General features: G+C 36.1%; 1 protein-coding gene and 1 long non-coding RNA gene across 2 annotated transcripts; both read left to right on the top strand.

Annotated features, from left to right (window-relative positions):
- The first annotated feature begins 11,650 nt into the window (after positions 1-11,650).
- LOC147488122 (uncharacterized) lies at positions 11,651-12,894 on the top strand. Its single transcript, XR_015202193.1, has 4 exons — positions 11,651-11,745; positions 12,125-12,266; positions 12,339-12,456; positions 12,603-12,894. It is a non-coding gene; the product is annotated as an uncharacterized LOC147488122 (long non-coding RNA).
- A 9,928-nt stretch (positions 12,895-22,822) lies between these two features.
- Positions 22,823-24,903, top strand: LOC147488121 (uncharacterized). Its single transcript, XM_086574272.1, has 4 exons — positions 22,823-23,568; positions 23,613-23,937; positions 24,575-24,635; positions 24,749-24,903. Exons 1-4 carry the CDS (start codon positions 22,823-22,825, stop codon positions 24,901-24,903), a joined length of 1,287 nt encoding a protein of 428 aa, XP_086430398.1.
- The last annotated feature ends 621 nt before the right edge of the window (positions 24,904-25,524 follow it).

Here is a 25,524-nt window from a genome sequence, read left to right as displayed (position 1 = left end):
CACTTGCATTTAGATTTTATTTCCACTAGAAGAAAACAAAGTTTCCTCCATTAAAACTATTACAAGCTTATTTTTCAAAACCAAAAACTAAATAAAAACTAAGGCTAAGGAACTAAAATAATACATGGTAAAGGAAAAGAAGTCAAGGGAGTAAATGGATTGTCCCCCCTTGTTTTGTTTTCTTCTCCATTTGAGAGAAATCTCATTTCCTCCCACGTGAAACACCAAACCACATTTACTTCATTTTTATCCACCACATTAAAACAAAGTAACACCTTGCCTTTTTTTCACTATTAACACCTAATATAATTAATTACATGTAAGGTGTCAACTTTGCACCAATAATTTGGCATTTTTGTCTTGACATGCTCTATGATTGATGACTCATCAAATCTTGCGGGCCCACATAGTGGGTCCACGTGCAGTCCAGTGGCGGTCCGATCTTTTGGCAATTTTACAACTTCCCGCCTATGCGTAGAGTTCATCGCCCTGATTGTCTGAGCATCTCACTTGTCGCATTTGGAGTCCTGGTTCAAGAGGTAGGAGCTTCGGAAGTTTGATGCTTCTGTGTGGATTTGTTGGGCTTTACATGGCTGATTTGGAAGAATTCATATATACGTCGTTCTCCGTGCTTTAACGCAGGTTTAACCAATATTTTCATGTTTACTGCGGATACCTGCAAAAGTACGAAAATATATTTATTTTATGATTATTAAACACATAATTAACCAAATTTATATGTCCCAATGGGGTTTAATATTACAGTTTTGGGTGCTTATCACACTACGCCCAAATAGCATTTTGCTTGTCCTCAAGCAAAGAAGAGACATTAAAACAGATAAGTGGCCAAAATGTGTAGTCCTAACTAATTCTCGTTTTGCAGAGTGTGGTTGCATTGCCCATATGCAACAAGCCCTTAAACCACTAGGAATTCCCTAGTGGACGAGTTATAGCCTCGTGAGAGTTTTCCAGAGAAGATACTAACAAACTTCATTTATACTACAACGACTCAGTGACAAAAACTCGTTTCCTAAATTAATCTCAGATATCCATACATCTCCTTAGCAGGGAACGAGGATTGATTTCTTTGAAACTTAAGTTAATATACATTCAATAATTAAAACATCTACATATGATCATACATGCAGTGAACTTTTCATTGAAATGTACTAGCAGGGTCGTTTTTGGATCCTTTGGAGAGCGTACCTAAATGGGTTCTCACAGGTCTGTGTCGAAACACAAATTCACTCAAAATTTTTCCACTCAGGTTTCGTTAACTCCAGTGTGCAGTGGGCACACGTTTCCTCACATCTTAATGACAGTCAGAGGAGCCGAGGTCGATCAATCACGTCTACTACTTATTATCACACCTTCCTACTCCTAAATGAGCTAGAGGTCTTTATTAGGTATTGTGGGGCTTAGGTGATGGTGTAGAAGAAAATGGAAATGGATAATCAAAGTTTACGAGTATAAGAGAATAGGGTCTTCAAGATATTTATACTAGAGAAATCCTTGTTTTCTTTCCTTCTTCTAATTGAGTTTTCCAACCTTGTTCTTAAGCCTCTGGATACTGATGATTTTTTTTTTAACTTAAGAACATGATTCTATTTTTCTTTCCTGAAGCAAGTAACTGACTTTTATTTGGGACAAGTCTTTCTCTTTATTTTTCCACATTTCATCATATTTCTCATACTCATCACTTATGTAGGTTCTTTTATTTGGTTTAATAGATGGGTAAGGAATTTTTGGTGAAAGTGAAAGGTTTGATGAAAGGTTTAGTGAAGTGACTAGCGGTAAAATTTATAACAGGTAATAGTTTTTTTTAGCTATGTTGATCCAAAGAAGGCCTAAATTCTCGCCTAGGGTTCGGGTGGTGATCAAGTAAGTAGACGCGTGATTTTCTCTAATCGGAAAAACTACTCCTCTATGTCATTACTCACATATCACACATATCAAGGCTTTTTGGTTAGATTCTCACAGGATTGATCATTTAAGTAACTAACCGTTGGTTCCAGAAACTTACTGCTATGTACACTCGATGATACTCAGTACATGAATGTTCATGAAAAGATGTATAAACTATTGCATAACGATTATCTTAAGTTTCTTAAAACTAATCCTAATTCAGATACTAATGTGAGATTTCTAGACAATTTTCATCATTGAAAAGGAAACAAGACTTTGTCACTAAGTACAATTATTAACAAGAAAATAAAAACTATATACAAAGCTACAATTTGCCTAATTTTTACTCTACAGGTTAAAAGCACCCCCAAAACGTAATGATGCTTAGTCCCTCAAGTATCAATAAATAAAGAGAGAAATTACCTGAGAATCGTGAGCAAAATTAGGGCTAGATTGCTGGAACAGAAAGGTTGGAGAACATAATATATTATACAGAAAGGAACAATGAAATGTATAATAGCACACGAAACATAGCACACGAAACATAGCACACAAAATAATGAAAAAAATAGCACACCAAACATAATTTTTAGCTAGATATATGTACAATGGCAAACTCAAATTTACCATCTAGCAGGATGTGTAGGTCTGGCGTCCTCAATAAGGAAATGCATTTCCTTAGCATCGCGCCAAAAGATAATAGTCTGCCAAATTTCTGCCCATTCTTTGTCTCCGAATTTGTTCAAATGTTTCTTCATATTTTCATCCTTCGGGTAACAACGAACATGCCTCAGGTACCGAGCGGGATGTTTCCATTGCCTAAACCTTAATGAGCGAATGATTTTGTTTGCTGGGCACAAAGAATCTACCTTGACCCAGTCATGAAAAGTAGCTGCAAACTGTGGGAAATGTGTCTTCATGATTCAGCAAGCGGTTACAGGTAAAAGAATATAATGATCTTGAAAAGTGCGAGCTCATTTCAGGTTGGAGATAACACAACCTAAGATGTTAAATAATGTATGACCTTGAGCCAGTACACTGAATACTACACAAGCAGCCTCATTGGCAGTAGAAAAATGCCAATCTCCCATGATGTTCAGGAGTATAAACAACATCGCAGTCCCCATGTTCATGGTCATGCTTGCTAAGGGAATGATGATGTCGCGCCATGGTACATGACCATCTCCTTCTCGTTTAATCTCAAGACCATCACCGTAAGTTTTGCGAAAAACTTGCCACTGAAAGGAACGGTAAGAATTATGATAGATGTAATGCCATGATGCGGCCGGTTCGTGATATGGAAGACCCAAAGTTAGGGCAAGCTGTTGTTCAGAAAAAATATGATGTGTGTCACCAACTAGGATTGTGAACCCATCTAAGTAGAAGCCATGCGCATGATTGAATGCTGGTGTGTCCTCCATATTAGCATAACAGTATGTGGCCAAACTCGGAGAATAAGTTTGGTCAGGTTGAAGAACTAGGGAAGACCACCCAATGTTAGTGATGCAGTCATGGAAGAGATGGTCATAAGTATTGGAATCCATCATAGACTGAAAGAATTGCTCAGGAATGAATTTTGGAGGTGTCATGTTTGATGAAGATGCAATATTTGATGAAGATGCCATGGTGGATGAAGTAAAGAAATGGGCAATGATAAAGGCAAAGTGGATGGATAAATGAGTATGGAAGAAAATAGACCCTCCTGCAAGCTTCCCGCAAGTCCACCAAATAAAAGAAACGTGCACAACAGACCAAATGTTTTACAGTAAGCTTAGTGGTTGTTGTAGCCTAGTTTCCAGGTCTTAGTATTTGGAACCTGTCAGTACAACCAAAACCAGTATGCGGATCAGTAGTAAAAACGTGGGACATTTAAAAAAAAATGAAGAAAACATAAGAAAAAGAAATATATGAAAGGATGAGCGTGGGTGGCTTCCCCTTGGAGCAATTCCAATTTGCAAGCACAGGTCCTTGGGTCTTTAGAATGGCAGCGGCGCCATTTTGATATTCACCTTTTTGCTATATTCGAGATTTGAATATCTTCTTTGGCCAAAGTGCGAATTCAAAGATATTTTTCCTTACTCACGATCTTCGTGTTCATATTGTTTGGAGTAGGGATTCGAACCAACCTAAATTCTAGGACCACTTACAACTTGGTTTTACTTTTTTTTAGGAAACTAGTGAGTAAGTTTAGCTATGATTGTATAAATACTAAATACTTGGTTTCTTTACTACACAAAAATTAAAACATTAAGTTACGTAAACATGCAACTAAGACAAGATAAAATTTTAATAAAACAAAAGTGTAGAGTTAATTCTCCTCATGTGAAGATAACTTTTGTTATTTGATTTTAGTAAGTGCATCTAATCTTCCTAGAACTCTTAGACAAGTCCTAATAAAAGAAAACTTGATCCCTAACATATATGACTCATCTCTAAGCTCATACATGCTAGCATGTAGAACCAAAGCAATGACTTATCTCTAAGCTCATCACTTTGATCCATAACTAGACACTACACCAACTATCATTTTGGGATATGATGTAGGTCTAGTTGTTCTTTCTAAACAATTTACTAAACCAAATAACAAAGATTTTCCCTCACATGAGTATTATTAACTCCCCACAAAGGGGAGGTTTAGCTCATGGTCCTTGGGCCAAAAGATGACTAATGTAGAATGTAAAAAGAGGGAGAGAGAACAAAAAGAAAACTAACTATAAAAACTCACTTGCATTTAGATTTTATTTCCACTAGAAGAAAACAAAGTTTCCTCCATTAAAACTATTACAAGCTTTTTTTTCAAAACCAAAAACTAAATAAAAACTAAGGCTAAGGAACTAAAATAATACATGGTAAAGGAAAAGAAGTCAAGGGAGTAAATGGATTATCCCCCCTTGTTTTGTTTTCTTTTCCATTTGAGAGAAATCTCATTTTCTCCCACGTGAAACACCAAACCACATTTACTTCATTTTTATCCACCACATTAAAACAAAGTGACACCTTGCCTTTTTTTCAATATTAACACCTAATCTAATTAATTACATGCAAGGTGTCAACTTTGCACCAATAATTTGGCATTTTTGTCTTGACATGCTCCATGATTGATGACTCATCAAATCTTGTGGGCCCATATAGTGGGTCCACGTGCAGTCCAGTGGCGGTCCGATCTTTTGGCAATTTTACAACTTCCCGCCTATGCGTAGAGTTCATCGCCCTGATTGTCTGAGCAACTCACTTGTCGCATTCGGAGTCCTAGTTCAAGAGGTAGGAGCTTCGGAAGTTTGATGCTTCTATGCGGATTTGTTGGGTTTTACATGGCTGATTTGGAAGAATTCATATATACATCGTTCCCCGTGCTTTAACGCAGGTTTAACCAATATTTTCATGTTTACTGTGAATACCTACAAAAGTACGAAAATATATTTATTTCATGATTATTAAACACATAATTAACCAAATTTATATGTCCCAATGGGGTTTCATATTACAGTTTTGATAAGATACACTTCTTTGCATATCGAAGACAATCTCTTCGCATCTGTGGCCAAAAGTATCCTTGCCTCGCTATCTTGTTAGCTAATGACCTCCCCGCTGAATGATTTCCACATTCCTCTTCATGCATCTCCGCAATAATTTGGCTAGCCTCAGTCGCTGATATACATTTTAAATGTGGTCCACCAGGATTTTTCCGATACAACTCATTATCAATTTGCATATATCTTTCAGCTTTTGCTTTTACCCTTCTAGCCTCGTTTTTATCTTCTGGTAATTCACCTTTTGACAAAAATGAAACATAGCTGCTTAATCATGATGCCCCTAGTGTATCTACCTCCATAACCTCTGAATGCTCCATATTACTTGGGTTTTGCTGAACACCAATATGCAACAGACGCCCTTCTGTATTTTCAAGCATAGCAGCGACATATGCCAAAGCATCTACATGTCGATTTTCTCCTCGATTGAGGTGTTAAAATTTAATCTTGTTGAAATTTTTGAGCTCCAATCTAACAAAGTTCAAATAATCGATCATGTTAATGCATTTTGCTGAATATCCTCCATTGATTTGGCTTACCATTAATTGAGAATCACTGAATACAGATAATTCTTTGACATTTAGCGATTTAGCCATTTCCAATCATGTTATCAATGCCTCATATTCTGCTTCATTATTATATGCGTGAAAGCCCAGAGTAACTGTTGACTCCAATCTTTGATTTTCAGGGGTTATCAGAACAGCTCTGATACCACACCCCTTTTGTTCTGATGACCCATCGATAAAAAGTCTCCACCTATTTGTGCCAGCCCATAGATCATCTTCATTCATCACATCATCAGGTTCTTGCAAATTCAAGCAACTATCTTCTTCAATCTTCCAATTTTCATCTTCAGCAGGAAAATCCGCTAAGAAATCTGCTAAAACTTTTTTTTTTTTGAAATCCTATTCCTATATTGATATATGTAAACACACAATAGATTTCTCTAACTTATTCTTACGTTATCAATTATTTATTTCCTACTCTCACATATATATTTATGCAATATATAGAGTACGGAATCATTCCACTCTTAACTTTCTAGACTTAAACGAATTCAGCTAATCAAACACAAGGAAACAATGGTGATAGCAATATTTATGGATGTGAATTTATACTACGAAACTAAATATATAAATTTAACTTATACTAATTTAATTAAAGCAATTGAATATGACTTAAATAAAATATGGAGAAGAATAGAAAGAGATTGAAATCCACTTTTTTATTTCTTAACACGCTAGCATAAATTTGTATAGAAAACCCTAGTCTAGATATTCTCACACAAGGTTAAAATATAAAGACTAGACCTTTAATGATCCCTAATTACTTTATACTATCTCTAGTCATAAACTAATTACCATGAGAGAAAGTTTGTTCCCATTCTCATGGCAAACTCACTATTCTCTAGTCTAGGTTAAACTTTTCTTATCTCTAAGTCAAGAAAAACCTAAACTTGAAACCCTAAACAACAAATCTATACTATTAAATCAAGTCCTCTCAAAGCTTCATTCAAACTCCCTCTAATGAGAGTTTAGGTTTGATTCATGGGACTATCATGAACAAAAGAATGAAAAGAAGACATAATAGAAAGAGAAGTAATTGAATTTAATAATAATAATAACTTGAAGGTATTTTAATTGAGGTTTTATGGAGACTACAATTATAAACCCTAATTACTTAATTAAACTAAAGGAAAGAGGAGAGAGAGAGCTAAATTATTCTAACTAATGAAAGGGAGATATCTAAATTATTCTAATTAATGGGAGAGAGAGATCTAAATTATTCTAACTAATAGGAGGGAGAGATAGAGAGAACCCTAATTTATAATTAAACTAAAGAGGGGAGTAGCCAAGTTTTGTTTAGCCTTAACCCTCTTTATATAGGAGAGGGTTATATTTATAATTTCATGCATGGGCTTTGGAGCTGTGTTTTGGGATACTAAATCAAGCCCAAAACCTAATTACTTAAGTCCAAAAAGGGTTTCTTTGTGGGAATTTACTGCAACCCTTTTCGTCTACTTTTACTACTCTGATTGGGTCAAGGCTTAGACCATTTGAAAACTCTTTCCGAGCTGGTCGTTTTGACATATAATAGGCCTAATTTTGGGGTGTGAGTCCAAAGATACGGCCTGCGGAAGTTCTATTGACTTTTATACTTTTTTTCTACCCGCATTGACTTTGACTTTTCAGCTTTGACTAGGCTTTAAAAAGGCTTTTTCTCCTTGAAACTTGGGATTTAATCATATAATTTTTCTATCAAGCAATTTGACTCATTTCTCTTGCAAAAGTGACGTATTTCTTCACATAATTGATTCCAAGACCTGAAATACACAAAAACACGTAAACATTACTAACTCTTATTTATTATAAATATAAATGACCTAAATATAATATTATTAAGAGGTTGAAACTATAATTTTGGGCTATTATCATATATTCAATCCCAAACTCATCAATAAGCACTAACCACTTTGCCATTTTTCCTGACTTAGTTATCTTGGCTAAAGTTTGCTTTAGAGGAAGATTTGTCATGACATTGACTGAGTGGGATTGGAAATAAGATTTCAACCTTTGAGTAGAATAGAGGAGAGCTAATGTATATTTTTCCAACATCGAATATCGAGTTTCAGCCTCGAGCATGGTCTTGGATTGAAAATAAATAGGTCTCTCAACTCCATCTTCTACTTTATCAGCCCCATTGAGGATCAATTCCTAGAAGATCAGCCATCGACCAAGCAAATACATCTTTATTTGTCTTTAGGAACACTACACCATAATAAGATATTTGCAACACAGCCCTTTTTTGTTTTGCAACGGTTATTTACCGTTAGCAAGTTGGCAACGCTATATAAGCGTTGGTAATGTTGTTAAGTGTTGCTTTAATTCGGGTGAATTTCATGAATTTATTTCCAACGCTTAAAAATCGTTTTAGAAGTGTTACAAATCAAAATTTCGAAAATTTCGCAAAAGAGGGAAACCAAAAAAAATCGCGCTCTATTATTTCGGTCGAAATATAAAAGATAACTTTAGTCTCTCTCCTCTCTCTCTCTTACCACCCCTACACTAGGTCTCCTCCCTCTCTCTCGCTGGCGTAGTTGCGCCCACGGTCATAACCGTTGAAATCTTGTGTGAAAGTCTGCCACTGCCTCTTTTAAGGTGACTACTTTCTCACCTTCCTCTTCTATTTCCATTATCAATGAAAATAGTGAGCTTTTCTTAAAACTTGAAAAGGAGTGAGCTTTTGACAAAAGAAACTTGTTTTTATTGATCTACTGGTTAAATAAGATGGAGCTCTACATCATGAACTTAAGGTTAAGGATGAGAAGACTCTTCTCTTCGGTGAGAAGCCAGTCATTGTTTTTTTAATTTGTCCGCGTTTGTGCAGATGTCCATGCGTGCGTGATTTTATTGTTAATTATTTTATTGTTTAGGTAGGAACCCTGATGAGATTCCATGGGCTGATACTGGAGCTGAATATGTTGTTGATGTCTCTGTTGTTCCTACTGTTGATGTCTCTGTTGTTGATCTCACCGTGAGACTTGAGAAGAAGGCTTCCTATGATCAGATAAAAGCTGCAATCAAGTAAGGATTGTGTGTATTGTTTTTATCATCTTAATGAAAGTTCAACTACTAATTGTAATCAAGTCCCTGTGTATTCTAACTTACAAGTCTGCAATGCTCAGGGAGGAGTTTGAGGGTAAGCTGAAGGGAATCTTGGGGGTACACTGAAGATGATGTGGTTTCCACGGACTTCATTGGTGACAATAGGTATGAATTGTTGTTGATGTTATGTTCTGGTGTCTTTTCAAGGAATGTCTGTTCAAAATCAAAGTTTAGTTAATTTTTCCAATGGGGCATTTGCTTTGTCATGAAGTCTCCAACAAACAAACCTTTGATAAAAATATTGTTTTTAAGATGTGGCTGCATTGAATTTTTTGAATTGTTGGTCCAGCCAAGTGGCTCAGTTGTGTGCTCTACAAATTTTCATAGTATTTTTAATACACATGTTTTATGTTATCTTATATTTTCATTTGTTAATCTTGTTTTTTTAAAACTAAATTTGTTCTTCAAATTTTATGAAGGCATGGGATATGTGTTGAGGTGGCTGTAGTGAACTCTGTCCAAGAGAAACTTACTATGTTTCTCAGTGCACTGATCTTTGTTTTTTAAAAAGTTCCTATTTTTGTTATGCCATCATTACAATATGAAGCTTCTGAAGTATTTGGTGAAAATGTTATACGACAAATCATTTCAGTTCTTTTTCTTTCCCAATTCTTTTTGTGGTTGAAGTGTTTGGCCATTTCTGTTGACTCCTTTTGACATCACATGATGTTATTTGGTTTGGTTTTGAATTACATCAGTATGGTATGGGATCCTAGATGGTCTTTAATGTAGGTTATAGATGAATGATTAGTTTTTGAAACCTTGATATTTTTCATAATTTTCAGTGATGTTTTACCATATGTTGTATGACCATTTAACAAAAAATAAAGTTTTAATAAAGTAAAACTAAATACTGTTTATACTAAATACTATTTTCTATAATTTTCAGTGATGTTTTACCATATGCCTAGTATTGGAATCAATCCACAATTCATTACGTTTACACATGTAACGATGGAATCGGATAAGTATATATGTGTACGAGAAACATCACTGCAGAATAGTTCTTTTCTATCAACCCAACAATCTAGTATTCAAAACATTTATATAGAATGCTGGTATATATGGAATTGGATAAGTACGTACTTTTCTCAATAGTTGTAAAATCCATTGGCCTCTGCTTCTCGTTTCGCTAACTATACTGCTTTCTGGTATATTCTTTTTTCTTTCTTGCTCTACTTATATATTCTTCTACTCTTGGTGTCAACTAAACGGGGCCATAACCAAAATGTGCATACGAGCTATCTGTCCTTCACACAAACAAGTTGAGAAACCATTAAGCTTAATTACTTAATTGAACACATTATTCATACTTGTAAATACCAGCTAGTAGTTACTTATTATTCATTTATTCAGGGCATTAAGTGTTTTTTTTTCTTCTATTTTTCGGAATGCTAAGTATGCATATAGAGGCTAACTATCCTATAAACTTATTCCTACTCATTTATCGTACCTATCTATCCTTTGGGCTATCTAAAATCCTCTCTATTGCTGCAAATTTGCTGGATGACTCTAATTCGACTTGTTCTAGAATTATAAGGTGTAAACAACCTACAAGATCAAGTGCACATGGGCACTTATTGCAACAGATCAAGTGCCCCACCTATGCCTTGGGTACTACATGCTATTTAACCAAGCCAACACTAATGTTGCCTCATCTGACAGGTTCTCCTTGTTAGAAATTTTGGTCATTCGTGACTTTCTTCACTTAAAGAAACCCATTTAAGCGGTATTATTGCGAGGACCAAGTTGGATAGATTGACTTTAGTCTTTGAACTGGTAAATTAGATAGATTCACATTGTTCTAAGGAAAGATGATCATCAGAAAAAGGTATTCCACATTCCAGGTATCGTATGCGACGCTGATTTGATGAGAAAGTATATAATCATGTATCATAGGATTTTCTTGACTCCATGCTTGAGAAAGTGGGACTCCCTCTGAAGAGTGTTTCTCTGCAGTGTTATACTCCCCCCCTGGCTGTGACAGTAGTTGTCGCGACACTTTGGGTGAGATTTCTTTGCAGTGGAATTCACCGCTGCCTTCTCCGTAGCTTTCTCCGGAGCTTTCTCTGCCTGGTTGCGCTCCGCATCCTCATGGACATCAGTGCCCTCATGTACCACAAAGCCCTCATGGACAGCATCAACACTGCCCTCATGCTCGTGCTCAAGATCCTCCCGATCCTCAACCACATCGCTAAAATTAGAAAGCAGTCCCCTCATGTTTTCAAAGAGCCCCTCATGTTCTTGAGCCCTCTCATGTTCGGCATCACTAGAAATCTCAGCACCCCTCGTGTTCGGCATCAACTCCCTCTTGATCGGTAGCACCCTCATGCTCATGGGATTATCGCCACAAAGGTAACCTTGGAGTAGTTCCGGTTTCTTTCTCAAAACTATATACCTGTTTGTTAGTGTTCTTGTTGTGTGCTTGTTGCAACACATGTACAACATGATTATAAAAATTAAGTTCAGATTGGTTTTCCATTGTTTGTGTTGATTTTGAACTTTTTTTTGGGGCGCTAACAAAGTATTCCTTATTGGCAAATCTTCTAACAGGCATCAAGATTAACAATTTGGAAATTATTGATGCAAGGGGATACAACCGTTCTCTCATTTCTTCACGCGTTATTGAAGCTTACTTGATTCAGGTAAACTAGACTTCCTTATTTCAGTAAAATTGAGCCGTTTGTTAGCATATGGTATAATAACAACCTTGAACAGATAAACTGACTACAGTTTAGAATATTAATAGTCTAAAGAAGTCATCCATAAGCTTTAACTACTCTTCTGACATCTATTCTTATACGTGTTTAGGCTTTTGCTGATGAAATTAGAATTCCATTCATGGAAACCAGTGCCAAAAGTTCTACAAATGTAGTAGTAGTAGTAGTAGTAGTAGTAATAGTATTAGTAGTAGTAGTAATAATAGTATTAGTAGTAGCAGTAATAATAGTAATAATTATATTTCTTTCTTTGGCGTTACTGGTTTCTTGAATAGATTTGTATTAATTTCGTTGACTTTGGCAGAGTTGTTTGGCATTAAGATATGAGGCATTGATTCTTAGAGAGAAAATCCGTGGATGAGAATTGACTTCAAGTTTCATATCAAGAGTGGTTCAATTTTGCTAAAGATTTAGTGGGAAATGGATTTCACTACATTGGCGTCAAGGTAATTAATGAAATGTTATTGTTTGCTTATTGGTGTTGTTGTTAAGCTAAAACTTTACTTGTTTGTTTGTAGGGGTGTGAAAGTGCATTTTCATGCATTCAGGCAAACAATGTCGTTTGCTGCTGAGAAATAAGTTCGTGCTTGATAATGTGAATCTTTCATGAATCTCCATTTGGGTTTTGATGCAGAGGTGAGAATAATCCCTAGTCCTTCTTTACTGTTAAGCTCAATCCACTATACCTTAGATTATCAGTATTTAGCGTTTGAATTGGTTTTGATCCCCTTATTGTCTGCTTCATGATCTTTTCTTGGTCGACTATTTTATCTTAATGCTAGGATCTCTTTTGGAGCATTTGTGGAAGTAAATGGGCGTAGGGTTTTCCACAACGCAAGCTGTTATCTCTTGTTTAGGATCATATAGTATGAAAACTTTTTTTATGGTGATAGTTCAACAATAAGTTTGTGAGGTTTAGAAAATTGCTCAAAGTTGTGAATGTATATGGTTGGATTAGTTTTGTACTTTATCAGTTTTTTTTCCCATATATATTATGGTTTCTTTGTAAAATAGTATGAAAATGTATTGTGTACAGGATAAATTTAGCTTAAATAAGAATTTATGATTTATGTATATGGTGCAAGAGGGGGCATCTTTTTGTAGGTTTAGCTAGTCGCTACAAAATATGAGAAATTATTATTTTTTTAAAAGTTGATTTTTAAATTAATTTTTTAAAATTAACTAACAATTTTGCAACGGTTAAAAACCGTTACAAATTACCAACGCTTAAAAAGCGTTTGTAAAATAAAAAAAACCGTTGCAAATATTTTAAATTTGTGTACAAAATAGTTATAAAAAGTGTTGCAAATCATTATTGCAACGCTTAAAAAACGTTGAAAATTTATATTTGCAACGCTTATTAACCGTTGCAAAAATTTCTAACACTTTACCCACGCCATATTTGCAACACTTAAAAAGCGTTGCGAAAATTATTAGCAACGCTTTTTTGCCGTTGCAAATAGCCTGTTATGGTGTAGTGGAATTCTATCAAATCTTGCCTGATTTTTGAACTCATCTCTGTACCAATAAAAGTAAAGTAACTTTCATTGTCCTGACCGATATTTACTTTCTGTACTTTTTCCATCGTTTTGCTTGGAATCATTTCCAACTCTGTTTTCATCTCCGAGGTGAATCTCAAATCCTCTTGTTGTTTACTGGTATCGGATTTTGGCGATGAAGATTATGTTAATTGCTATCTGGTGCTCTCCGAGTCGCCCCCAGTGTTTACTTTTTTGTCTTTCATCATACCCTTGACAGTAACAAAATTACATTTCTCAGATTCTGACTGATCACCTTTTATCTCATGTGGCCCATAGACAGTCGAAAATCTGATAACCTGGTAAAAAGTACTCGGAACTCCTCTCATAGCATGTATCCACTTTCTTCCCAAGATAGCATTATGATCTGAATGGTGCTTGATGACTATAAACTTACTCATAATTGTCTGTGGACCTGCTCTTACTGGTAATTTAATTTCCCTAGCTGGCCGAGTAGAGCTTCCATTAAAACCATACAGATTAAACTGTGGTTCTTTCAGAAGCGACTCATCAAATCTGATACCCATATATGCTTTCCAAAAAAGAATATTCATTGAACTTCCACAATCAACCAGCACCTTTTGCACATCATCCTCAATGTAATCAACAAAGCATTATCATGAGGTAGCATTACCTTTGATAGATCATCAGGTACAAACATAATAGCTCCTGGTATGCTTGCTGATACTAGTGTAGGGTTCACCGGTATCGGCTCTACGTTCACTTCTAGTATCTCTTTTACTGTGGATATCTTCTTTTATGATCTTTTTCTGTGGGATAACCCCCTTATATATCATGTTGATTACCCCTAAGGGCTTATCATTCACCATAGTTGCCACTTTCGGTCTAGCATCAGCTCTGAAGTCCCTAAGCTTCTCATCTCTCATTAATCTGTCCACTTCTCTGAGTAGTTGTAGACACTTATTTGTTTCGTGATTCTTGACCTTGTGGAAATTGCAGAATGGTTTATCTGCTATTTCCTGAAGCTTATATGTCGGATGTTGGAAATAAGGTTCTTTCCCCACCCTTCTTAAAATGTCTTCCACTGTAGTATTAATGGAAATGTAATTACTTGGATCTAATTCCTCTTTCAATGACCTTTCAAACCTCTGTTTCTGTGAAGGTTGATTGTCTGATTTCGGATAAGACTCCGTCGATTTTCTTTTATCGGATTTGCTATAGTTCTCCTCCTTGGTGGATTTACTTGATTCCGATACCTACAACACTGGTTGAACCAATGCTGCTAAAATACCCTCTTCAACTTGCACATCTTTCTCAGTTTTATCATACAACTCTCTCAGAGTTTTAATATCCTTTCGAAGCATATACTTGTGCATATCGGAACCTGGAATAAGCCCCGTTTGAAATGCCATCACTGCTGTCATTTCCGATTCATCTAGATGTTCTACCAGCTACGCCTCTGCCTTGAAACACGACAAAAAAGTTTTAAGAGATTCCTTCTTTCCTTGCTTCAGTTGAAACAAGACCGACACTTGCTTTGGTTTAACTCGCTGATGACCATAATTGGTCAAAAACTTTTCTTGGATCTCCCTGAAGCATGATATTTATCCCTCTTGTAGAGAGCAGAACCACTTCAAAGCCTTCCTTTTCAGACTTGAAGAGAAGGATTTGCATAATACTGAATCTAGATAAATTATGTCCCCTGGTAGATAGAAAATTGGTGTCGATATCCAAATAGATGATCCATCGGATCTGACGTCCCATCATATTGAGTATATTTAGGAATCTTGAATTTGGGTGGAATGTGCATCATCTCGATGCTTTCACAGACGGCGCCAATGTGATGTCTAAGAACAATCTTTGGATGATTGATCTCAGATCACACGAATTATTGTTTGCAATTGAAGATGAGTGATAGAAATGTAGTTTGAATAAGGTTGAATTGAAGTGAAACAAAACTTTTTATTTATCAATTATGGAAGTTTACAATTGCTTTGTTTCTCTGTTTCTCTCTTGTTTTATAATAATTTTTGTGGGAATGATCGAATGAATCTTTTTTCTACTCATCCAGTCTTTATATAGTATCTTCAATTAGCTTTGACCCAATCTACTGCTGACACGTGTTCATTGTCTTCCTTCCTCTTTTCCCGCTCAATACCTGCAAATGTTTGAAATAACCACGAAATATATCGAGATATTGACCCTTATGTCGATATCTTGAGTTTTGAAATATCAGATAAAATATCTAGCACTATATTTGCCCACTACACATAGTTGTTTATGAATTATGAACTACAAATTTTGTTGCAAATATAATTCCATATTAAGGACTGCAATTTTACATGCTTGAAGTAAGTGGCTATTGAGTGTGTGTTTGTTTTGACGGAAAGACTATGGAAAGGAAAGGAAAAGAGGTGGTGGTCCACCTTTTCCATAGTTTTTCACGTGTTTGGTTGCCCTGTGGAAAGGAAAAGTGTTTTCCGCGTGGAAACAAAACCACAGAAATGGAAAGGGTTTTGTGTCCGTGCCATAACCCAAAAAATTTCACGGAAAGGAAAGGATCCAAAAAAAAAAAAAAAAAGATCAAACCATTCTAACAGCCACCACACCCCTTCTTCATCTTTGACAACTATCTCCACTCTTCAATCTTCAGCTCTCAAACTCTACCTTAGGTACTATCTTCTTCCCCTCTCATTTTAGATATTTGAAATGTCTTTTTTTTTTTTTGCTAATATGTCGATCTTTATACATACTACAACCTGAATGTTCTTGTTTAAAGCTTGTTACTGAACAGTATGATTTGACAAAGTGGGACAATGCATGGCTATTTCTTTTATCAATTGTTAGATCCAGTAGTTAAGCAATTCTGTAAAATTGCAAAAACAACTCCATATATATTTCGATCCGAATTGGAAAGAATATTTATTTCATAGGGCTGGGTACAGTCTTACTTTCTCCCTTGTGAATACTGTGATTTCAGCACAACATAAAATAATTTAAGAGTTAAGACATTCCCAACGCCTTATTATTTTGTTGCGTCAAGACCAGATTGGGTGCATGAAGAATAGCTTATAAGCTTCAGTTGTCGTTTTCACTAAAAATAAAATAAATAAATAAATATATATCAAAAAGGAAAAATTATGATCATTTAAACAAAGATGGGCTTCTTCTCGATCTGCATCTCTAGCTCTTTTATATATGTATGTTTCAATCCACATGCATGCTCCACTTACTTCAGAAACATTGTTCTAAGAATATTATGTCGATCAAAAGGCAAGTACTTGAGGTCAGTTTAATTAGTGTTAACTAGTTAAAGACAGCCTATGCTAAAGACGACTGATCAAATGATTTAAAGGGTTTTGAACTCCCATCGTAATCTCTTTATTACCTTTGTCAAAGTGGGACAATGCATGACTATTTCTGTATGATGATAGAAAGTGATGCTTCAGTATGGAAAGATGCAATTAAGGTAAGAATATTTGTACGAACAAGCTTTGTTAGTTATTGTAGTATAGTGAGTATTTTAATTATTTGATTATTTGATAACATAGTTATTAGAGGTTATTCTTTGATAATATAATATGTTAGTTATTGCAGTGTAGTGAGTGTTTAGTTATTATAGGTTTATATTTTAGTGTGTGAGATGCAAATGCAATGATACAAAGGTTGAGGAAGCATTAGAACACAAGCTCTTGTTTATGCCTGTGCAATCCAGCTTGTGTTGTTAGTGCCCGAGCTAAGATTTTATGTTCTTTTAATTTTGTGACAAATAATATAGTGTGTAAGCAGTCTTTGTTGGTTTAGTTTCTGGTGTCGGTTCAGAAGATTCTTGAAAAATCGTGTTTGAGAATTTGGTCTCGGGGCTTGAATAAGATTTTTAGATCTGCGAGTCTACTTTCCAATACAGTTGGATTCATCTTGTTTCGATATCTGCACAATAAGTTATGACTGTTTTTGTACATAATGGTCAGCCTGGATTTTTCTGACGAAGTTCTGTGTTTGGTGGCGTTCTGTGCATTTTCTGTTGGGAACCTACTTTCATGGCCTGAACGTTAGTTGTAGAAAATTTAGTGTAGTTTCATACCCAATTTACCTTGTACCAATCCAAGTTATACAAATAAAGTTACTACAGTTTTAGTGCAGATAGGTCAACCAGGATTTTTCTGACAAAGTTCTGTGTTTGGTGCGTTCTGTGCATTTTCTGTGGGGAACCTGCTTTCATGGACTGAAAGGTAGTTGTAGATAATTTAGTGTAGTTTCATACCCAATTTACCTTGTACTAATCCAAATTATACAAATAAAGTTATGACATTTTTAGTGCAGATAGGTCAACCAAGATGTTTCCTGACGACTTTTTATTTGTTGTTAGGCTAAGTGAATTTCTGAGTTGGAATCAGTTTTTCAGGTGTGAACAAATGTTGTAGAGGTTGGAGTGTAGTTTCTGACCCATTTGGATTTGTGTCAATCCAACTTATATAGAGAAATTTAGGATTGTTTCAGTAGAGTGTGGTTAATTATGATTTGATTCTTGATTATATATATTGAACCGATTGGTTCAATATTTTTTTATTGAAATCCAACAAATATTTTTTTATGTCGCAGGAAAACCCAAAAAGGAAGACCTATAAAGGAAAGAAAATACCTAGGTTGCTGGAGTGGGTTGAAATGCTCGGAGACAATATTGCTTGTGGTAACATACAGAAAACTGGTCTTACGGCGGATGAGGATGCTACAATGGCAAGTGAGATGGACATGTCATCGCAGGTTTAGTATTTAGATACTTTGCTTAGGGAAGGCATGCGTATCCATATAGATAGCTTCCCACCAACTAGTAACGAGGGTGGAGGCTCCCACACTACTACTTCCCAATCATCAAGTTAGTCTGCCCGTTCAAACAAATTGCCTCAGAAGAAGCGCAAGAGCATGGAAGGTGGAGGCAATGATGTTATGGAAGGCATGAGGCTTGTTATGCAGAATGTGGCAGATTCTTTGCGTGTGAGGAGTGAAATTGAGCGTGAAAGGACTGAAATTGAGCGTGAGAGGATTGCAGTTGAGGCTAGTAAGAACAATGCTCTAGCCCTCACTTGGGACCAATTTTGTTTAGCCATTGATGAAATTGACGTGTTGGATGAGGAACAAAAGATTGCAGCTATAAAGTTGTTTTCACAAGATGGTGCTGAAAACCTGAAAATGTTTTTTCTCAAGATGAGTACCAACAAACGTGCTAGTCGGTTATTGAAGAAGCTTGGTAATAATTGAGTGGATGGGCTCTCAAGTCTTTTGTGGGTGTTTTAGACACACTTTGGATATGCTTTAATGTGTTATTTTTATTTTTATGGAGTGTTAAAGTCTTTTGTTGTATTTCAGATCCATTAATTGTTTTGGATGTTTTCAAGATTACTGAAGTTTTTTATTATTGCTTTAGTGAATGCAACAATAGTTTATGTGTTTGAGGGAGTTCTCTATTAGTATTGTTAGACAATATTATATATGAGTTTGCATGTGTCATACAAGTGTTTATACTCTTAAAACAGAGTAGTTTTTTGTTTTTTTTTTTTTTTTGGGTTTTATATGTTAAATTCATTTTAATTTACAAGTGTCATGTATATATCCGCAAAATGAAAAAGGTCATGCCATTTGTTTTTTTATTTTATTTTTCTCCAAGAGCAATGAGTTTTGGAGAAAAATGACAAGTAATATGAATGAATTATTCATGTTTCCAGTTTTCTTTTCCTTTCCACAGCTTTTGCATAACAAACATGATTATTTTTTTACTCAGTTTTACTTTCCTTTCCACAATTTACCAAACAGACACATATTTGAAACTCTTTCCATTCCATTCCATAGTGGACCACTTTTTTTTATTTCCTTTCATTTCCGTTAGTAAAATTTAAACAATATTGGACTACTTTGATCTTGATATCAAATTGATAATTGGAATGTGTTTCAACTTACAGGTTGATCTTCGAGCTTATTATATAGAATGATAGAGTAAGAGGGAGTGAAATCCCAAAATGCTTCAGTGACAAATACATTAAGCCCACCCACTTTTGATTCGTCCAAAGATATTATCTCCCTCTTCACTTTGCAAACCCAACTCTTTGAAGCCGTTGCCCAACTTCAAGAAGATAAACAGAAGATTGCTCGAGATATTTGTACTAAGGATTCTGTTCTCCTTGCCTTTCCCAGTATAGTAGCGATGTGGGAAGCTCTGAAGAGGATGATGAAGATTGAATTGGGTCATGGTGGCTATTACTATATTTCAGAGTTATCAAAGGTAAGGAAAAACATGCATACATTTTCTATTCTCTTATTTGACCCCTTGTTTCTTTGCATAGGGTATATTTCCAACTACTTTGCAGTTATTCAGTTAAACACGGATGCATCTTGTTACTATAATTAGTTTTATACTTGTTAGTTAAACTGTTATCCACAAACGATCAAATATCAGGGGTGTACTTTCTGCTAGTTACAACTATTGGCGTTGCCAAGTTTTTTGAGAATATTTTCAAACACCAAGTATAGGTTAATTTAGTTTCCTTTCTCGATTAAGAGGCCAGATCCCCTCAGCCAGAGCATACGGCCTTGTACATTCAGTCGAATAGAAATCTTATAACATATTAAATGCAGGTTAATACCACTTTGAAGTCCGCAACTCCGCACACATTGTGATGTAGATTTAATCGATTTACACATATACTAAATAACAAGAACCCTAGATCTTTAAAGAAACTACTTTAATCTATTCGTCAACATAAAATTTAGTAAATTGTGTTCTCCATTACAAACAGTGGCGGAGCCAGGAATTTGAGTGAGGGTGAGCCACCGAGACGATCAATAAAAAGGGAAACATTTGAGGCCTTGTCTAGTACAAAATTAAGAGATTGCATTGCATACAATTATTTTGGTGTATGTTAAGACGCTATTGTTTTAGTTTAATCTGGTTCCGTTTTTGCTCCAATTATATGTCACCAAAGAGATATCGATTTCAATTCTTACAAAAGATATGTTGTAACAGTTTTGATGGACATACATCTCTATGATTTGATGAGAAAGGGAAGTCAGATTGTATTCTCTAATAAAACTTGTGTATAAAACATTACATTCCCACATCTTTTGTTTTGAATGTTTTTGCTTTACACCAAGGTGAGACTATTGCTACTACTTTGGGATGGACTCAATACGTACAGAAGATATTTGTGAACTAATGTACTTTTAAATGGTTGGTCATATTCGCAAGAAAAATCAAAACTTTGGAAAGGAGCTACGGTGAGTTTACATGTTTTTTATGAATAGAAAATAAACTAATCCAACTTCGAAATTAAAACACCGAAAAGAAGTATGAACTGAAAAGAGAGGAACTACTTATCAGTATTTTGCTATACACAGAAAAGCTACAATCGAATTTGCTTGCTGAGGCACAAATTTGGCACTGACGAAGTATCTGAATAAGTCAAAATTCATGGATTCTTTGCTTTGCACAGCTTGACTGTTGTGCAATCTTCTATATGTCTTGAAGAACTGTCTAAAAATATAGATCGACATTTTTGTTGCACACAAAGCTACACAGAACTTCTGACAGATCTTGGGGCTAGGTGCAAACTTTCTCTGTCAAAGCAATTTGTTTTTGATAGTAGAGACTAGAGAGAACGTGAGGGGTTTTTGGGTTTCTTTTTTTTTTTTTTTCGTACAGGTTTTGTGGTTTTGTTTTGTGTGAAGTATATTTTTTGTTTTTTTGGAAATTCGAGGGTGAGCCAAGGCGTACCTTGGGCCCCCCTGGCTCCGCCACTGATTACAAAAGACGCTTTTATAGACTTGATTGCTCTTATAGAGTATAGACTTGGTTGTCTTGCTATTCAAGACACCACCAAAGTAGAAACTCCTAAGTCAACGCCTAAAATTTAATTGAACCCGGCCCATAGTCACACTTTATTAGCCATAAAATAAAATAGCAAAAGGAACATCACAATTCACACCATAGAAGCACCGGATCACCTTTCAATAAGAAGTAGAAGTGTGTTGTCACTAAACATGGCGCCCGAGGGTAGGCGCCTTGTATTCTTTGATCAAAATCTGGCTTCTTAAACTGTAAGCTTTCTAAGCTATAAATTTGGCCTTTGGAAAAATTAGAGTAGATCGAATTGATTTTCAATTTGGTAGGAAGTTCGGAATATGCACTTTATGCAAGTGCATCATTTAGTGCACCATATCTAGTGAGTTGAAAGCTTAACATAGAAAGAACACAGAGATATGGAGGCAGCATCGCGATCAAAGTCGATATTACCCAGGCTTATGATACCATGAGCTGGAATTTCTTATTTGAGGTGTTGAAGAGGTTTGGGTTCTCAGATCACTGGACCAAGCTTGTTCATGCACTCCTAAGCTCAACTAGACTCTCTAGTTTGCTCAATGGAGGCCCTATAGGCTATATTACACCGGAGAGAGGCTCGAGGCAGGGTGGTCCTTTATCACCACTCCTTTTTGTCCTGGCTGAAGATACTCTCAGCAGAGGGCTTAATACTTTGAGGGTAACAAGGTTAACTAAACCTTTAATTGTTGTCAAAGGCATGGCCAATCCCACTCATCTTCTCTATGCTGATGATGTGATCATTTTTAACAAAGGGGATGCAAGGAGTGTGAGAAATATTGCAAACTTATTGGAGAGATACCAAACATCTTCTGGACAGTCAGTGAACAAGAACAAGAGCAGAATGTTTGTCAGAGGCATGAGTATGGATAAAAGGCAGAACTTACAGCAAATCGTAGGCATTCAAGTGGGTGTTTTTCCTGAAAAGTATCTGGGGGTGCCTTTGATTAAGAGCAGGGTAACTAGAGCAGTCTTGACTCCATTACTTGATAGGATTAAGAAGAGAATTACAGGTTGGAGGGGGAAGTTACTTTCTTTTCAAGGAAGAAAAGTTCTCATCAATTTCGTTTCTCGAAAGCATCCAGTTTACAATATGGGCGTTTACAAATGGCCAAGTAGCATAATTAAAGAGGCAGAATGCATTATGAGAAATTTCTTGTGGACTGGCAACCTTGCCACAAAGAAGCTTGTTACAGTGTCATGGGAAAAAGTTTGTAAGCCACAAGAAGAAGGAGGTCTCGGAATTAGAAGACTTAAAGAACTAAATATGGCTCTTTTAATGAAGCTGGCATGGCATATACTTTACAAAGAGGATGACTATGCTAAATTCATGAAGCTAAAGTTTTTTACTAGAGATGCAGAGCTCATTGATTATTATACTAAATCCACAATCTGGTTTGTTGTTAAATGGGTGTTACTTGAAGTGACTAGTAATTCTCGGTGGCTTCTTGGTATGGGGGACAGGGTTGATTTATGGAGAGATGTGTGAATTGGAGAGCAATCAATCAAACAAAAGCTCCAGCTATTGCCACAACATTTAAAGGGGTGTAGATCCTAAGTTAGTCAAATTATCATTAACGGTGAATGGGCAATCCCCATTAATTTGAGGCAATTAATGTTATATGCAGGGTACAATATGAATCAACTACCTACCATTGCAGGGGAGGACTATGGTATTTGGAAGCCAGATATGAAGGGGATTTTCTCCGTCAAGTCTGCTTTTGAGACCATTAGAAGGAAAAATGCAACTACATGGTGGAGCAAGAAAGTGTGGTGCAAATGGATTCATCCAAAGATAGCGGGTACTGGTTGGAAACTGGTGAGAAATTGTGCCGCTATTGATGAAGGGCTGCAAAAGAGAGGGTTTAGAATTGCTTCAAGGTGTTATAGGGGTTGTGAGGTATCCGAGACATTACAACATATATTGTGGGAATGCAAGGACTCTAAACCCTTGTGGGAATGGATGGCAAGTCAGTTTGGCTTTAATACATCTTTCAACAACATGCCAGATGCTCTTAAAGTGAATAGAGGACATAGAGGACATAGTCCTCTTATCAAGCAACTGTGGGATGCATCAATATTAGTTGGTATGGTGATTAACTGGAAACAGAGAAATAAATGGCTTTTTGAGGACAAGAAGATCACTCTAACCCAATGCAAATGTCAGATGAGAAGTCATATTCAGAACTCTTTTTGGATGACTACTGGTTACATGAATAGAGGAGCTCATGATTCTCAGATTCTTAAGAAATGGGGGTTACCGGATAAGCTTGGAAAGGTGCCAATATTCAAGGACTGTAAATGGTATCCCCCGGATGGGGATATTATTAAAATGAATGTGGAGCTTCGCAAGGAAACCCAGGCCCTTCCGGCTATGGAGTTGTGTTTAGGGATAATATGTGTTACTTTGTTGTTGTGGTATGTAGACACATAGACCTTACCACAAATTATATAGCTGAATGCTTGGCTATACTTGAAGGTGCAGAATATGCGGTTCAAAGGAATTGGAAGATGTTATGGGTTGAATCGGATTCGGCGGCTGCAGTCCTTGCTTTTGGGAGCTCACAACTTCCATGGGGGATGAAGCAAAGATGGGATAAATGTAAGGAAAAGCTAGAGTACTGCAAGATAACACCTACATGGAGGGAATGCAACTTCTCCGCAGACAAAGTGGCCAAATATGCAGCAGACTTACAAACAAATGAACAACTAGTTTTTGATGTAAAACCACCATGGATTACCATATGGGAGGTTCCACAACAAGTTTACTTTAGATTTGAATAAAAATCCTAGTAGTGCTACTGTTACAGTGGACTATAGGATATACATGTACCTTCTCCTCTCTTCTGTTTTTACTCTCATCAGTACAATATTTGCTTACTTAGAAAAAAAAAATAGAAAGAACACAGAGAATCAAGGAATCAATGGTCCAACTTATGGACTTTGGTATCATAAGATGATACACTTGGAGATAAAAATGACCTTGATAAACAATGAACTTTTGAATAGGTTGGATATGCGATAATGGTGATGAAAGTAATTTAGCAAACCTGGATCATGAAGAAGGCTGTCGCCAAAGATCTTCCAATAAACAAATTTGTGCCCATGAGCAAATTTATGCCAAGCATTAAAAAGTTAAATTTGTTGACCTTTTTATTTTATTTTTTTCTTTTTGAACTTTCTTGTCGAGATATTAAAATATATACGTGTGGTTGAGTTTCTCTTCTTAATGCCTCATTTAATATTAGGCTAAGCTTTTAGCAAACTTTCTCGGCAAGTTCCTCAGTTATTGCAATAGGATTGGAATTCCTGTAATGTGCGTCCATGTATTTTTTTATTTATTATTTTTAGTATTTTTTTTTTGGTCTGTTTGTAATTTAACTTTCAGTTATTGAATGGTTACGGTGTTTTTAGGGGCATCATGAAGGTATTACCCATGTTCAATAGAGGTATTAGGTATAAACTTGGTTTTGGTAATAATATCCCGTTTTGGGAAGACGGCTGGGAGATAGACCTTTAAAGGAGGTATTTGGTACCTGATTCAACATGTCTGAGCATATAGGTTACACGATTAGCGTTTGCATGGTTAGATGGAATGGTGATATTTCTTGGAACCTCGGTTTTCATATGGCCTTAATTGATTTGGTTATCATGGCCAGGCGTGAAGGGGTAAATCTTAACCAACAGGACTTTGATGTCGATGGTTTGGAATCCTGACAAGAACGGGGTCTTCTTTACTAGGTCATTCTACTCCGCTCTTCGTTCTCCGCTCTGTGTTCTTGGTATCCCTCACCAATTGTGTTGTTTCCATTCCGCATTTTCCAGATTCAAGAATTTGGGGTTCCAAGTCTATACCAGAATTGCTTTTTTATGTTTGGTCTATAGCTTTAGAGAATTTTTTTGGGTTCAAACGTTGGACCATTGTCCTTTATGTTTGATGGTCGAGGAGTGGGTCAATCATGTACTTTTGTGGTGTCCTTTTCCTTGCTGGTTTTGTTTTGTTTTTATTGGGAGTCTGGCTTGGTTTGGTTTTGCCTTGATCGGGTGGTGCATCTCCTTACTAAGTGGAATACAGGGACATTTTCATCCTGAGGACAGGATATTGAACATGTTACCTTTTGCAATCATGTGGGATATTTACGCAAGAGACACATTTTTGAGGCACAGCTGTGGAGATTCAGAAAGCCGTACTAGCCATCAACTTGTAGCTAGATGGGAGGATATGTATAGAGTCTTCAGTAGGGGTGGTTGTGTTTTCTTTTGGGGTTGTTTTTGGTACTTAGTGTTACTCTGTTCTTGTACGTTATATCGACCTAGGTTCTTTGATATAATAAAATT

This window comes from Coptis chinensis, chromosome 7, assembly GCF_015680905.1.
Source record: "Coptis chinensis isolate HL-2020 chromosome 7, ASM1568090v1, whole genome shotgun sequence".
Lineage (NCBI taxonomy): Eukaryota > Viridiplantae > Streptophyta > Magnoliopsida > Ranunculales > Ranunculaceae > Coptis > Coptis chinensis.
The sequence above is the reverse complement of the archived record's forward strand: the minus strand, read 5'-3'. Positions and strand labels throughout refer to the sequence as shown.